This window comes from Pongo abelii, chromosome 11 (assembly GCF_028885655.2).
Source record: "Pongo abelii isolate AG06213 chromosome 11, NHGRI_mPonAbe1-v2.0_pri, whole genome shotgun sequence".
NCBI classification, from domain to species: domain Eukaryota; kingdom Metazoa; phylum Chordata; class Mammalia; order Primates; family Hominidae; genus Pongo; species Pongo abelii.
Genome location: NC_071996.2, coordinates 85,649,189 through 85,666,520, shown reverse-complemented (window position 1 = coordinate 85,666,520; position 17,332 = coordinate 85,649,189). Strand labels below are relative to the sequence as shown.

Here is a 17,332-nt window from a genome sequence, read left to right as displayed (position 1 = left end):
TGCGTGGTAACTTCACTTCTATGATGTTAAATTAAACATTAATATTAAGATGATGTGGTGACTACTTCCTGCATTGTGCTTCATTCTCCTCTTTTTCTGTTAGAGTCTTTTTGTTATACTTAGTTTATTTTTCTTCCCTCTCTTCCTCCCAGAAAATGTGGTCCTTAATGGCTATCATTTGTTTTGTTAGTGTCTGTCATAGTAGTTGTTTAGTAAATCTTTGAATGAATAAGTCAACTTGGTTGGGATCAGATTAATAAACAGTGTGGTGGCCAGGCGCGGTGGCTCACACCTATAATCTCAACACTTGGGAGGCCGAGGTGGGTGAATCACCTGAGGTCAGGAGTTTGAGACCAGCCTGGTCAACATAGTGAAACCCCATCTCTACTGAAAATACAAAAATTAGTCAGACGTGGTGGTACGTGTCTGTAGTCCCAGCTACTTGGGAGGCTTGAAGCAGGAGAATCGCCTGAACCTGGGAGGCAGAGGTTGCAGTGAGTCGAGATCACGCCACTGCACTCCAGTCTCAGTGACAGAGTGAGACGTCTCGTAAATAAGTACATAACAGTGGGGCTAGGATTAAAACTCAAGTATTCTCGCCTCAAGCTGTATAATATCAACTCTATTTTCTGCTTCTTGGCCCTTTTTTTTCCTTTAGGGAAGAGGACTGGAATAACCTAGTATGTCTCTTGATTTCTAAAATGCTGAAATGATCTCAGTGGATGGTGATAGTAGTTTCTATGTATTGGATAGAGATCATCATGAAAAGCTTCTCACTGCATTTATTTTGGAAAATAGTATAATCTGTGTTGATTTCGGCAGTTTGTTAGGAAAGCTTGAATTAGCAGTATTGCAGAAGAAATTCAAATCACCAGGTAGAGAAACCATGCCTCTTAAAGGAAATAATGAAACACATTAGGAAGTATACTTTTTAGATTTAGGCACATCACAGGTCAAATTTGCAAGAATTTTTAAGTTTATTTGGAGCCCAGGACTACTGTCTATCTGGCACAAAGTCTACCTTAGGTAGAACATGAAACATTGTATGTTTAGATATTTTTAGCTATGCAAAGGATCCTATTCCAAAAGAAGAATACAACAATTAGAAAGTCCTATCCCCTTTCTTGGAACTAAAAGCACTTTGAATAATGTTTGAAATTTGTAATTTTCAGTCATACCTAAATTTTATTTATATTTTTTCATAGTTGCATTCTATTTTTGCCTGTCACATCCAAAATAAAGAAATGTTTACTACTTCTGTTTGTCTTATTACTCTAAGATATATAGTGTTTTATTGACTCACATTCTTTTACATTTAGATTTAACATCTTTAAATGTGGATGCAAATTAAAACTGATGGCAGGCTGGGTGCCATGGCTCACGCCCGTAATTTCAGCACCATGAGAGGCCGAGATGGAGGATTGCTTGAGCCCAAGAGTTTAAGGATGCAGTGAACTGTGATTGTGCCACTGGACTCCAGCCTGGGCAACAAAGTGTCCTCCGTCTAAAAAAAGTTTAAAAAAAATAAAATTGATGGCATGTGATTATTTAATTGGCAATGTTTTTTTTTTTTCTTAGTGGTTCATAAAATAATATTTCTCTTTTTTTTAAATTTATTTTTTAAAAATAGAGACAGGGTTTCACCACGTTGCCCAGGCTGGTCTCAAACTCCTGGGCTTCAAGTGATCCACCTGCCTTGGCCTCCCAAAGTGCTGAGATTATAGGTATGAGCCACCACACCCAGCCATAATAATGGTATTTTTTCCTATTTATAGTGACTTAGCTTTGATGAAATTTGATTATGTAGGAGGCCATAGATTATGGTTTATTATTTTTTAAAATGTTGTTAATGTTATATAAATAATGTTTTTATTACTCTGGGATAATTATTGGTGTGTAAAAGATACTTTGGGGGAAAAATATTCTCTTCTTAAATCAGTGCTACCAGTTATCATTCATTCACTTGAATCAAATTAACTGTAAAGTACTATATCAGAAAACTTACTTTAAATGTAAAAATTGTGATTCTGATTTTTGTTTATATAGTTTTTATAGTCGTGCTTTTGAGAAGATGTTTCAACAGTGTTTGGAGTTACCTTCTCAATCAAGATACTCAATTGCATTTCCACTACTTTGCACTCATTTTATGAGTTGCACGCATGAACTGTGTCCAGAAGAGGTAATTATAGTGTACTACTGTGAGTTATATGGTATGCAAAGTAAACTAGATCAAACCCGTAGCCAACCAAGTATTTACAGTCATGATTACCTAACTTAGCTTCCCATCGAATACATCTCTATGCAGAATCAGAAAAGTGCTTGAACAGATACATAGGTTTAATATATAGATAGATAAATAAACATAAATATAATAAGAACATACCATAAAGTCACTTGGAATTACCTTTTTTTAAGATAAATGGTGGGTCAGGTATTAATATCTGTGGAAAAGATTTATATAGTAATTGATTTTGTATACTTAATTTTCCTCTTAAACTGTCATGGAAAGGACTCGAAAATTAAATTTATGGATTACTGAATAAACATAAACAAGTCAAAAAGAGATTCACTTATTATTACTAAATTGTTAATTAATATATTAAGCAAAATCCAGATTTGCTGATACTTGTGGGATACATACATGCATGTGCATACACACACACAGTTGCAGAGTAATTGAACTGCTTGATAGTTTTGTTGATGCCAAGTATCTGTGAAAAATGTACTCAGTGTTTCTTCTAATCTTTAAAGAAGAAATATTTTCTAAGTGTGATAAGAATTTAAAGATTAAATAATATATTTCTTTATTATAATTTAACTTAGTGTTTAGTCCCTTTACTTAAAATTGCAGAACTTGTAGAAAACAAACTTAGAGATAGCAGGAACATGGTCAGTTTCTTTAAGCATTAGACAACATCTGTTGCAGATTGTATGCCAGTATTCCAGGGGAAGCCAACTTTGAGACAGAAGTTAGCTTACAGGAAGTTTATTAGGGAATACTTTCAGAATTTCTACCTATGAGGATATTAATACCACCAATTTTAATAGATTTATGAATTTTTTAGATTTAATAGATTTTTTCTCCCAAACTTGACACCTGAGATGTATTATTAACTTGTTTCCTTACCATCAAATTTCTTTTCATTAAATTACCCATAAAATCCTTCTAATTTTATTTATATGTCATGTCTTGAATCCATCCTCTACTTTCCATTGCTGTTGTCATTATTACAGTTCAGATTTACGATACTCTTCATATGTACTCTAAATGGAGTTCATCTTTGCCTGGATTACCCAAGTGGTCTCTTTGCTTCTGCCATTGTTCTCCCAAACTTTATTCTTGGCACCGTAGCCAAAGGCAGAGGTTGGATAATAGAGAGATTTGTATGACATGTTAAACCTTAATTTTTCTCCATCTCAGCATTTCTGAGCTATTGAAAGGGAGTAGTGAAATCAGATTTGTATTTTAAGTAAGTTAGTATCTGTAAAGAACAAATTTGAGCAGTCTTAATTCAGTATTCTTTTTTCAGGAAGAATTAATACTAGAAGATTTATGTCTTTCAGGAGTCAGAATTTGATTAAACAAAACACTAAGTGTTTATTAATTGAAATCTTTCCTAAGGTGAACCAATATTTAATTATATCAGGTTGTAAATCTTTTTTTTGATATGACTTTCTATTAAAGTTTTACAGGGCATTTTAAATAAAATACGTTAGATATCATCATAGATCTAGGAAAAGTTATTTTCTATGCTCAAGTATTTTTATATTTTATGTATTTTACATTTATTTCATCATAGAAATACTGTATGTAAGCTCTACATATATGATTATGGAAGGTCAGGGCAGGAAAACTGTTAAAAATTTTATTTCTTTGTAAAGTATTACAAATGTATAGTGCAAAAATTTACAGTGTTTTATACTCAACATTCTGGTTACCATAGACAAGAAAAAAACCATCACATGATTGCAACCCACTAAAACTAAAAAGAGAATCCTGTAGAGGTGGATACATGATCAGCTTTTTTTTTTTTTTTCTTCCTGGGAGCAATGGGGTTTGATTTTAGACATTTGAATGCCTTGGACTTTCTGTTACCAAATTGATTTCTCACCATTTTATTTAAATATTTGAGCTCTTCTTTCCTGTTTATACAAAGTTATGTCACAATTTATACATTTATAGAGACATAGATTTTAAATGAAATAAGATTGGAAACAGTACTCTAAATCCGTTTCCTTTCACATTATATGTTTAATATCTTAACATTTAAGAACTGGATATAGGACTTTGTGGAATTTGAAAATTAAATACATAGTTTTTCATGTTAAGCAAAATACTGATTTGTCAAGACTCCTCCCAGTTATATATTGCTTTCATAATCACCAAATACTTTGTCATTTATGTTCAAATACAGTATGGTGAGTTAGTTGTTACAAGAGGCAAAAGCAATTTTTAACATCTCCCACCCTCACTTCTTATTGCGGAATGTACCTATAGCCTAATTTTCCATGTCTATTTAGAAGTCTTTTTAATTCAATGTACTTTCTTAATAACTTGTATTATTATTATTATTCTGCCTTCACAGCGACATCATATTGGAGATCGCAGTCTTTCCTTATGTAATATGTTCCTAGATGAAATGGCCAAACAAGCTCGAAATCTCATCACTGATATTTGCACAGAACAGTGTACCCTTAGTGACCAGGTAATGATTTAAATGTTTTCAACAGATAGGAAATTTGTGTGTGAAGGCCAGAAAATGTGCTTTTAGCCAGTTGTTGTTTTACTTTCCATTCTTTAGTTCCCACACTGTTAGTAAACCTTATACCTCTGCTGTGAAACTCCATTAACAGGTATAATTTCTTAGATGTAAACTTTTTGGCAAGACTCTACATACTATTTGTGTTCTTTAATCAGGAGTCACGTGTAGTTTTTATGTGTGTGTAGTGTTAACACCTGATTCTGCTATTTCATTGAAAGTTGCAAAAGAACTGGAATTAAGCATATTTGGTGATTTTCAATCCACTGTACTTATAATTCAGATTGAAGCTCAGATTGCCCCGTCATTGGCTAGTGGGAGCCCTTTTTTTTTTCTTTCCAACTTTAAGCATTTATTTATTTATTTATTTATTTATTTTTTATTATACTTTAAGTTTTAGGGTACATGTGCACAATGTGCAGGTTAGTTACATATGTATGCATATGCCACGTTGGTGTGCTGCACCCATTAACTCGTCATTTAACATTAGGTATATCTCGAAATGCTATCCCTCCCGCCCCGCCCCCCACCCCACAACAGGCCCCAGTGTGTGATGTTCCCCTCCCTGTGTCCATGTGTTCTCATTTTTCAATTCCCACCTATGAGTGAGAACATGTGGTGGTTGGTTTTTTGTCCTTGGGATAGTTTGCTGAGAATGATGGTTTCCAGCTTCATCCATGTCCCTACAAAGGACATGAACTCATCATTTTTTATGGCTGCATAGTATTCCACGGTGTGTATGTGCCACATTTTCGTAATCCAGTCTATCATTGTTGGACCTTTGGGTTGGTTCCAAGTCTTTGCTATTGTGAATAGTGCCGCAGTAGACATACGTGTGCATGTGTCTTTATAGCAGCATGATTTATAATCCTTTGGGTATATACCCAGTAATGGGATGGCTGGGTCAAATGGTATTTCTAGTTCTAGATCCCTGAGGAATCACCACACTGACTTCCACAATGGTTGAACTTAGTTTACAGTCCCACCAACAGTGTAAAAGTGTTCCTATTTCTCCACATCTTCTCCAGCACCTTTTGTTTCCTGACTTTTTAATGATTGCCATTCTAACTGGTGTAAGATGGTATCTCATTGTGGTTTTGATTTGCATTTCTCTGATGGCCAGTGATGATGAGCATTTTTTCATGTGTCTTTTGGCTGCATAATGTCTTCTTTTGAGAAGTGTCTGTTCATATGCTTCGCCCACTTTTTGATGGGGTTGTTTGTTTTTTTCTTGTAAATTTGTTTGAGTTCATTGTAGATTCTGGATATTAGCCCTTTGTCAGGTGAGTAGATTGCAAAAATTTTCTCCCATTCTTTAGGTTGCCTGTTCACTCTGATGGTAGTTTCTTTTGCTGTGCAGAAGCTCTTTAGTTTAATTAGATCCCATTTGTCAATTCTGGCTTTTGTTGCTATTTCTTTTGGTGTTTTAGACATGAAGTCCTTGCCCATGCCTATGTCCTGAATGGTATTGCCTAGGCTTTCTTCTAGGGTTTTTATGGTTTTAGGTCTAACGTTTAAGTCTTTAATCCATCTTGAATTAATTTTTGTGTAAGGTGTAAGGAAGGGATCCAGTTTCACCTTTCTGCATATGGCTAGCCAGTTTTCCCAGCACCATTTATTAAATAGGGACTCCTTTCCCCATTGCTTGTTTTTCTCAGGTTTGTCAAAGATCAGATGGTTGTAGATATGCGGCATTATTTCTGAGGGTTGTGTTCTGTTCCATTGGTCTATATCTCTGTTTTGGTACCACTACCATGCTGTTTTGGTTACTGTAGCTTTGTAATATAGTTTGAAGTCAGGTAGCATGATGCCTCCAGCTTTGTTCTTTTGCCTTAGGATTGACTTGGCGATGCGGGCTCTTTTTTGGTTCCATATGAACTTGAAAGTAGTTTTTTCCAATTCTGTGAAGAAAGTCATTGGTAGCTTGATGGGGATGGCATTGAATCTGTAAATTACCTTTGGCAGTGTGGCCATTTTCACAATATTGATTCTTCCTACCCATGAGCATGGAATGTTCTTCCATTTGTTTGTATCCTCTTTTATTTCCTTGAGCAGTGGTTTGTAGTTCTCCTTGAAGAGGTCCTTCACGTCCCTTGTAAGTTGGATTCCTAGGTATTTTATTCTCTTTGAAGCAATTGTGAATGGGAGTTCACTCATGATTTGGCTCTCTGTTTGTCTGTTATTGGTGTATAAGAATGCTTGTGATTTTTGTACATTGATTTTGTATCCTCAGACTTTGCTGAAGTTGCCTATCAGCTTGAGATTCTGGGCTGAGAGGATGGGGTTTTCTAGATATACAATCATGTCATCTGCAAACAGGGACAATTTGACTTTCTCTTTTCCTAATTGAATACCCTTCATTTTCTTCTCCTGCCTAATTGCCCTGGCCAGAACTTCCAACACTGTGTTGAATAGGAGTGGTGAGAGAGGGCATCCCTGTCTTGTGCCAGTTTTCAAAGGGAATGCTTCCAGTTTTTGCCCATTCAGTATGATATTGGCTGTGGGTTTGTCATAGATAGCTCTTATTATTTGAGATACGTCCCATCAATACCTAATTTATTGAGAGTTTTTAGCATGAAGGGTTGTTGAATTTTGTCAAAGGCCTTTTCTGCATCTATTGAGATAATCATGTGGTTTTTGTCGTTGGTTCTGTTTATATGCTGGATTACGTTTATTGATTTGCATATGTTGAACCAGCCTTGCATCCCAGGGATGAAGCCCGGCTTGTGGGAGTCCTTATAGTCATTTGAGAGCTTTCTTGTTATCTGGTGTGACAAGATGTACCAGCCTTTCTCGTAGCTCTGTCTCTTATGAAGAGTGTTATAGATATTCAACACTCTGGTCTCTTTAATATTGTTGAAGTTGCAAATGTCCATAGAAATTTTCATTTTAGGAAGGAACTCCTTTGTCACAATACAAATGCAATGTAATTTCTTATGCATTTTTTTCCCCAAATACCAATCCCATGGCTTTAGTTAATATCTAGGTATAATGACTAAATAACTTTCCTTGGCCCAGCACTGTCCAATGGAGATATTATGCAAACCACATATGTAATTTAAAATTTTGTAGTAGCCATACACAAAACTTAGAAAGAAACAGGTAAAGCTAATTTTAAAAGCATTGATTCAACCTGATATACCCCAAAATGTTATTATTTCAGCATGTAATCATAAGAATGAAATATTGTATAGTTTTTATACTAAATCTTTGAAATCTGGTGTTTATCTTATAACACAGCTGAATTTGGAGTGGGCACGTTTCACATGTGGCTACTGTAATGTACAGTGAAGCTCTCCTTCTACCTAAAATGTTATTTCTCATTTCTCATTTGCCTGCTTTGTTACCTGTCAAGTGAAATCAATTATTTCTCGTTTGTACCTGTGTGGTTTTTTTTAAAAATTATTGGTCTTAACAATGTGTTAGGTAGAAACCTCTGTGTCATACTTGATTCCTGCTTCTCTCACACATCTAAGTTACTGAATCCTTCCAATTTTTTCTCAGAAGTCTGTCTCAGATCTGCCCATTAAAATTTTTTTTATTACACTTGCCTATTTCATATCCCTTTTTCATGCCTTGTCTGAACTATTTCTAGCAGCTCTGTTACAATTTTCCTTTTTCAGTGTTTTCTTCTGCCAGTATCAGAGTTATCCTTAGAAAATACCTCTTCGTGGCCAGGCATGGTGGCTCTCGCTTGTAATCCCAGCACTTTGGGAGGCTGAGGCAGGCAGATCTCCTGAGGTCAGGAGTTCAAGACCAGCCTGGCCAACATGGCGAAACCCCATCTGTACTAAAAATATAAAAATAAAATTATCTGGGTGTGGTGGCAGTCGCCTGTAGTCCCAGCACCTCAGGAGGCTGAGGCAGGAGAACCCAGGAGGCAGAGGTTGCAGTGAGCCGAGATCGTGCCATTGCACTCCAGCCTGGGCAACAAGAGTGAAATTCCGTCTCAAAAAAAAAGAAAAGAAAAGAAAATGTCTCCTCATGCTGTGGCTAATTTAAAAAATTGTCGCTGTCTTTTTGCCTGCAGTTTACAATCCAACCTCTAGCTTGGCATTCAAGGCCCTTCCTAATAGTTGAAACCTCTGTACTTTACCTTACACGTTATGCTCCACCACATAGTAAGTAGTTCTAACTACAGCTCTGAACCATCATATCTTTACATAGTTTTTTTCCAAAGGCCATTTAATCCTTCCAGTGAAATGTTCTTTTTCATTCCTTGCTTGCCTGGTATGTTTTTACTTGTCTTTTTAATAGTAATTTAAATAAGCGTCTATGAATTTACTCTATGATGTGTTTCTTCACAAAAGATTTACCCAAGATTTACCTGTTTCTGTTTTCCACCAAACTATGTGCATTACCCAAGCTAGCTATGTAAGCTCTGTATCTCACTTATATTTCTGTCTTTTAATATTGTGATATTTGCAACATAGCCTGGATTCAGCTAATGTTTGCTTGAATAGTTAGTATGTTTTCAGAGTAATTGGTGTAATGTAAGATTTCATTCTTTTCTAAATTTAGTTGCTGCCCAAGCATTGTGCCAAAACTATCAGTCAAGCAGTGAATAAGAAATCAAAAAAGCAGACCGGTAAGAAAGGGGAACCTGAAAGGGAGAAACCAGGTGTTGAGAGCATGAGGAAAAACAGGCTGGTTGTGACCAAGTAAGTGTCCACTTATATTATACCTTTTTGCTCCAGGTAAAATATTTGTTTCATTTTTTTCTATGACATTAGTACTGAGGAAATGCTAATAATTGTATATTCTTCATTTTCCAGCCATTTTAAAAAATATTTCTGAGCTTAATTAACCTGTTAGTTGCGTATTTCATCTCAAAATACAGATTTTGGCCTTTAGAAGAAAATATATATAATAGATGATATTTGTCTTTTTATACTAAGTACTGAAGGCCAATTATATGTTTAAAAATTTTTGTGTGGTACATTATAAGCAATCTGTAATTTTTAATTTATTTAAAATTAGATAGTGAAGACTTTATTTTGGCATGTTTGTTTTATATTAGAACATACCCAATGTCATTATTATAAAACAGAAATAACAGACCAGGTAGCATTCAGGGATCTTTGCTTGCTTCATTGTTTGGAGGGGAGGTGTAGGTGGGTAATAATTGGGTAAATATTTTTTGTTTAAAGTATAGTTCCTACTTTCTTGCTAAATTGAGCAAGCCATTGCCCTTTTATAGACAACTTTCCTTCTCTCATAACAGAAAGTACTTCAGGAATTGGATGTGATTATCTTCATGAGTGCAGAATAAACTCTACCTTTGTATATTAAGTCAGTATATTCATTACTACCTAAAGGTAGAAACAAATGACGCCATCTTTAGAATATTGCTCTTATGTGTTAGTTATAACCTTAAAGATTTTGAACTTTCTCAGTTTAGGAGATTAAAAAGTCAAATTCTCTAAGCATTATCTCCAAATAAGGTTGATATATTTATAAAATTAATTTTGTATTGCCTATGATGACATGTTGAACATTTTAACTGTTCATTAATGTTTTTTTCAGCCTTGATAAATTGCACACTGCACTTTCTGAGTTATGCTTCTCTATAAATTATGTACCAAACATGGTGGTATGGGAACATACCTTTACCCCACGAGAATATTTGACTTCTCATCTGGAAATACGCTTTACCAAGTAAGAAAGAATATTAACTGTTTTTGTTTGTTGACTCAGTAATGAGTTTGTTATTTAATTATACAGTGTTTTATAAGGAAAAGCATTAGTAGAACTGGATTAGTGTTAAGAATAATGAACCAGGCCAGGTGTGGTGGCTCACGCCTATAATCCCAGCACTTTGGGAGGCCGAGGCGGGCAGATCACGAGGTCAGGAGATCGAGACCATCCTGGCTAACACGGTGAAACCCCGTCTCTACTAAAAATACAAAAAATTAGCTGGGCGTGGTGGTGGGCGCCTGTAGTCCCAGCTACTCGGGAGGCTGAGGCAAGAGAATGGCGTGAACCCGGGAGACAGACTTGCAGTGAGCCAGATCGTGCCACTGCACTCCAGCCTGGGTGACAGAGCAAGACTCTGTCTCAAGAATAATGAACTGGGAAATGCAAAGAATAGTGAACTGAAAATTACTTAAGATACCCAGGTTCTTTTCTCATACCTATTAGTATTAACTAGTAACACCAGGCAAACCAGTTAATATCTCTGAGTCATAGCTTCCTTATATACAAAGTGAGAATATTGGAGCAAATCAGTGTATTTCATCTTGCAGGTGGCAACCCAGTAGGTTCATGAAATCAGTTTATTAGGTTGTAGTCAAAGTTTAGAGAAAGAAGTGGGAGGGAAAGAAAGGACAAGAGGAAGAAAAAAATAGGAAAAAAAAACCCAGTGCACTGTGTGCATTAAATATGTATATTGCTTCATGAAATGTTTCAGTTACATGTATGCATGTGTATTGACTTGCAGTGTTAAGATGCGTGTCATGCAGTAGGTCACAGTAAAATGTTTGAAGACCTGAGGACTAGATGAACCCTTACGTGTTTTCTGAATTCACATGTTGCTGTTAAATAAGCTAATAGAATTCTAGATTCTTGAATTCTCAATTCTAATTAGAATTTCCTGTTAAATATGAATATATATTTTATGTATGTATATGAAATAGTGCATTGATAAGTCAGAAACCTTTCAACTTTATAGATATTGTTTTAACCTTTTTCTGGTTACATACTTATTAATATTTATTCATGAAAATTTTTATTTATTTGACAGTTTTTTCTTCAAAGCCTTGAAGCAATTTATAAAACAAAATTTTGCCAAAAGGTTTTCAAAGTTTCTGTAGTCATTAACAGGTGGTGTTTGTATTTGCACTATATGCTTAACATTGTGTTAAGTACTCTAGGTAATAATGAGATAAAGATAGAACTGTAGCTGGTGAGATGACTAAAAGAATTAGAGAACAGAATATGACAGTATATAAATTGGCACTAAGTTGAGTGTTAAATTATCAGTTGACTTGAGAAGAGTCTGGCGATGAACTATCTTTTGTTCTCCTTAGTAAGTCAGGCATCCTGGCAGTAAAACCCAGAATGCCCTAGAACTTAGACCAAAGGGACATTGTGCCTTGTGGTGTTTATTATTCTCAAGTGGGTTAGAGGTGGGAGATTGGTGGGTGGAAGGGAGAGTTCAGTGTACAGCTCCCTTGTTTTCCTTGTAAACAGTCTGCGTTGTTAATCCACAGAGAAGCAATTTTTTTTTTTAACCAAACATCTACTTAGTGATTATGATCAAGGCAAGGGGAACAGCTTGTTTACCTTGGAAATATTTTTTATTTTATTTTATTTATTTATTTATTTATTTATTTATTTATTTATTTATTTATGTTGAGACGGAGTTTTGTTCTTTCATCCAGGCTGGAGTGCAGTGGCACAATCTCAGCTCACTGCAACCTCCATCTCCCGAGTTCAAGCAATTCTCCTGCCTCAGCCTCCCGAGTAGCTGGGACTACAGGCGTGTGCCACCATGCCTGGCTAATTTTTGTATTTTTACTAAAGATGGGGTTTCGCCATATTGGCCAGCCAGATAGCTTGTGAATATTAGTGGGTTGGTTTTTGTCAATCAACTGAGCACAGTCTTAGGACTTAGGGATTATACACTAGGATAGCAGTTTTCGTCTTGAGTTGACTCTTCTTGGCCTGTTTCTAGTGATGGGATTTGTCGGTTGTCTTTTAAGGATTCATCCTTACAAATACAAGTCTAAGATCTTTACAGATCTAATGCTCAAGGAGTTTTAAAGAAAGTGAAATAGGGGTGGCCAGTGTAGGATAAGATCATTTAGGGAAGTATTTTCAAAATTTGTGTTTCCTTTTTAGTCTTATACAGTTTCTTGAGATATAAACAGAACTGTGTTTTATGTGCTATGAGTGATTAAAGAAAATAAAGTTGTTTGTTGCCTTATTTTGTTTGACTGTCATACAGTTTGTTTAGAGGCAGCACTAAGTCAGGCAGATCTGTGGTCAAATCCTAGTCATAACCACTTCCCAACAAAACCTTATCAATTTATGTGAGTCCTGAGCTTTATTTTTGTCCTCTAGGAAATATAGTGATAAGTGCATTGTAGGTGTTTATTAAATGTAAGGATTGTAGGTAATTTATATAAAGCCTCAAAAACTACTGGCACCTAACAGTGTCAAATAAATTCAAGCTGTAGACTAAATAGTTCACTGTGCTTGCTACAAACAACTTACCATGTTAAAGCAATTTGTAAAACCCTCTTTATACTTAAATCACTTTTGTTACTGGTATACATAGAATGGTTTTAATCATTTGTATTCACATTTCATTGTAGTTTTTAAGTTTTCTTTTTTCTTTTTTTTTTTTTTAAGGCAGTTTCACTCTGTTGCCCAGGCTGGAGTGCAGTGGTGCAATCTCAGCTCACTGCAACCTCTGCCTGCTGGGTTCAAGCGATTCTCTTGTCTCAACCTCCCAAGTAGCCAGGATTACAGGCGTGTGCCAGGCCCAGCTAATTTTTGTATTTTTAGTGGAGACAAGGGTTCACCATGTTGGCCAGGATGGTCTCGAACTCCTGACTTCAAGTGATCTGCCTGCCTCGGCCTCCCAAAATTCTGGGATTACAATAGGCGTGAACCACCATGCCCGGCCTTCATTCTTTTTTTACGTTGTTTCCTGGGAAGAGAATGACAGTAATTTTACAGCTTTGTAATAAATTATTTTTGAAGTTAATTTTATTGCTTGTTTAATATTAGATAACAGTAGGTTGAGTGGTTTATTTTACATGAATGGAAAAGTCAGAGGCTTTTCTTATTCTTCTACTCCTTCTCCCCAGGTCAATTGTTGGGATGACTATGTATAATCAAGCCACACAGGAAATCGCAAAACCTTCAGAACTTCTAACAAGTGTAAGAGCATACATGACTGTACTCCAGTCAATAGAAAACTATGTGCAGATTGATATTACAAGAGTATTTAATAATGTGCTTCTTCAACAAACACAACATTTAGACAGTCATGGAGAGCCAACCATTACAAGTCTATACACAAATTGGTAAGGAATGCATTTAGAAATTTGTAGTAGCAGAAAGTTTGTAATGAAGTACTTAGGAAAATTAATTTTTTTGTGAATAAGTACTTATTCAATATTATCAGTCAACTTAAAATTATATGCAGGAATGTATATCATGATACATCCTGAATTAAGCAGTTTCTTCCGGTTATAAGTTTACGTTTCTCCTTAGGTATTTGGAAACTTTGTTACGACAAGTCAGCAATGGCCATATAGCATATTTTCCTGCAATGAAAGCATTTGTCAACTTACCTACAGAAAATGAATTAACATTCAATGCAGAGGAATATTCTGACATATCAGGTGAATAGTACTATACCACAGTTTAGAGAATGAAGAACACTTAATTCTTTTGCTAGTGTCTTGATTCTTTTGACTTTTGATTCTGTTGTGACTATTTCATTCAATTATATGCATAACTGCATATTGTATCTTAGAATTACTTTTGCATTTTGTATTCTCTCTTTCATTCTAGAGACTTTTATCAGGATTTTACATTAGTTTTTATAATGAGATGTGTTAATGTTCATTTTCTTAAAGTATTTGCTCTGTCAGAAGTATAAAATTAAGTACGTTTTCTTTCAGAAATGAGGTCATTATCAGAACTACTAGGCCCATATGGTATGAAGTTTCTAAGTGAAAGCCTTATGTGGCATATTTCATCACAAGTTGCTGAACTTAAGGTAATACAGTCTTTATTAATTTTAGCTTTTAAACATTAATTCCTGAAAAACATTTGAGGAATATGAGCAACAAGCCTACAATGTTAATTATTTTAATCCAACATGAAAGTACTAATATGAAAATGAAAATTAAATAGCTAGCAAGGCCTTTTTATGGCATCTTAGTTTAGTTTTCTCTATTTTGTAGGTGAGAAAATGGAAAGCCAGAATAGGTGAATTGACTTGGTAAAGGGGACAGAACCTCAGGGTCTTTGGCTTGTGGTCAAGCCTTCATAGTATTGAATCATGATGTTTTCTTTGAAATACCAGCTTCAAAATTCCAGCCAAAGTTAAAAATTTGTTCACACTTGCAGTTTGAATGTATTTGCTTTCCATAGATTATAATACAAAAATTATTGGGCTTAGTGCTTTTTCTTAGGTAATCTTTTAAATTATCTTATGCCCTCTAAGTTGAATGAAAAATGTCTTTAGAATGCTTAACGTTTCAGTAAAGATGTAAAGGAACTGAAGCAACAACATTTTAAATACCTTTTTTTAGCCTTTTAGAAATATCGTAGAGCTAAGGTGATTTATATTGAATGAATCTGTATATATAATAACTATGTAGTTTTTGAAAGAATTTGAACTTGGGCCACCAAAACTTTTGAACTTACAAGCAGAATAGAGAAGTCATGTTTTAAAATAAACATTTTCTTTGTAAAAGCTTTTTGGTGGTTACTTGAGTCTTGATTTTTTATTTTTATTTATTTTTTTTTTTGAGATGGAGTCTCACTCTGTTGCCCAGGCTACTGTACGGTGGCACAATCTCAACTCACTGCAACTTCCGCCTCCGAAGTAGCTGGGACTACAGGCACGCACCACCAAGCCTGGCTTATTTTTGTATTTTTAGTAGAGATGGTGTTTCACCGTGTTGGCCAGGCTGGTCTCGAACTCCTGACCTCAAGAGATCCGCCCACCTTGGCCTCCCAAAGTGCTGGGATTACAGGCACGAGCCACCATGCCTGGCTAATTTTTAGTTTCTTAAGAAAATGATAGACAGTACTGGTAAGTAGCTTACAGTTCAGATGTAGCACATAGAGTTCTAAATGTGGTTAATCTGATTTACTGAAAATTGAGCAAATATATAGAACAAGTTAATTTCCACAAACTTAATAGTATTTTGCTGAGTAAATAAATAGCAAGAGTCAGTGTGACTGAAAGCTTAGTACAGTCAAAGATTTAAGGAGAGGCAATATCACCCATTGGTTAAGAACTCAAGCTTTCAGCCAGGCGCAGTGGCTCATGCCTGTAATCCAGCACTTTGGGAGGCCGAGGTGGGTGGATTGCCTGAGGTTAGGAGTTCAAGACCAGCCTGGCCAACATGGTGAAATCCCCCCTTTACTGAAAATACAAAAATTAGCTAGGTGTGGTGGTGGGCACTTGTAATCCCAGCTACTAGGGAGGCTGAGGCAGGAGAATCACTTGAACCCAGGAGGCGGAGGTTGCAGTAAGCTGAGGTCGCACCACTGCACTCAAGCCTGCATGACAGAATGAGACTCTGTCTCAAAAAAAAAAAAAGAAAAAAAGAAAAAACTCAAGCTTTCAAGTTAGGCTTTCCTGAATTTCAGACCTATCACTTACAAGCTTTGATTTTGGGCAAATGTTTAAGCTTTTACTTTGAGAGAATTTTATGAGATCATGCATGTCAAGCTTTTAGGTACTCAGCATAATGTCTGTTATTTTAGTATTCATCATATCATTATCCTCTCATTGTTATTTTTAAAGTTTTCTGCAATTATTGTATAAAAGTCAACTTTTAGATGCCTTAAAATATAAAGTTTATAAACTTTATATGGTTGTAAGTATACAAACATTGAAATGCTAGTCTTGGTTCTTTACAAGCAGTATCATTCTTATTTATTAGACTGATTCTCCTGTAAATACATAATTTTTTTCTATCCTACTGTTCTCAAATAACAAATTTCTCATCTCCAATTTTTTTTCTTGTGTTCCTTCAGTATGAGATAATAGAAGAATTATGGCTCTGAAATTTTACTTTAGCCAGCTATTTTTTATTTCAGACTGAATAAACTAGGCACTTCTAGAATTATCTGTATTATTTTTTGCTTTTTTGTTATTTAATTTGATGGATACAGTATCATGGTACGGTAATAAAAATTAGCCTATTTTGAGTCTCTCTGAATTCATTTATATGAACAGTTCCTTAATACTGCGAGGATCTGGCCTTCTGCTTTTCCTTCCTCCTTCACTTTTCCAGCGTGGCTGGCCTGATTGCTGTTGTGTCATTTCAAACTACCCTTCACTAAGACATGGTCATGACTTGCCTGTTCATGACATTGATGTATTTTTCAAATGTCACCGTATCAGAATGTCCTTCCTGACCAAGCTTTCTAAAATAGCAAACATCACTTTTTATTCTCCTCATTCAGCTGTATATGTATCTTAATTGTGACCTCTCATGCAGTGTATTTGTTTATGTCACTCTCACTAGAGTATAAATGCAGTTCTAAACTCTGTTAAAACCTTGCTGCAGAAAACTCTGTTAAAACCTTGCTGCAGACCTAACACATAGTAGGCACTTAGTAAATATTTGTTGGATGCAAAAATAAAAATAGCTAGCTTTGTTTGTTTATTTGTTGGAGACAGAGTCTTGCTGTGTCACCCAGGCTGGAGTGCAGTGGTGTGATCATGACTCACTGCCAGCTTGGCCCCCCTGGGCTCAGGCGATTCTGTCACCTCAGCCTCCTGAGTAGCTGGGACTACAGGCATGTGCCAGCAAATACAGCTGGTTTTTTGTAGAGACAGGGTTTCGCCATATTGCCCAAGCTGGTCTCTA

At 35.6% G+C, this 17,332-nt stretch overlaps 1 protein-coding gene across 4 annotated transcripts in view; it reads left to right on the top strand.

Annotated features, from left to right (window-relative positions):
- NCKAP1 (NCK associated protein 1) overlaps positions 1-17,332 on the top strand; it is a 113,013-nt gene that overhangs the window by 70,980 nt on the left and 24,701 nt on the right. For all 4 annotated transcript variants that reach the window (XM_054549568.1, XM_002812651.5, XM_054549567.1 and 1 more), the window contains 7 exons: positions 2,047-2,179; positions 4,587-4,706; positions 9,282-9,421; positions 10,287-10,418; positions 13,577-13,795; positions 13,986-14,116; positions 14,399-14,496. In XM_054549568.1, coding sequence (XP_054405543.1) covers positions 2,047-2,179; positions 4,587-4,706; positions 9,282-9,421; positions 10,287-10,418; positions 13,577-13,795; positions 13,986-14,116; positions 14,399-14,496 — 973 coding nt within the window. The remainder of the gene's footprint in view (positions 1-2,046; positions 2,180-4,586; positions 4,707-9,281; positions 9,422-10,286; positions 10,419-13,576; positions 13,796-13,985; positions 14,117-14,398; positions 14,497-17,332) is intronic.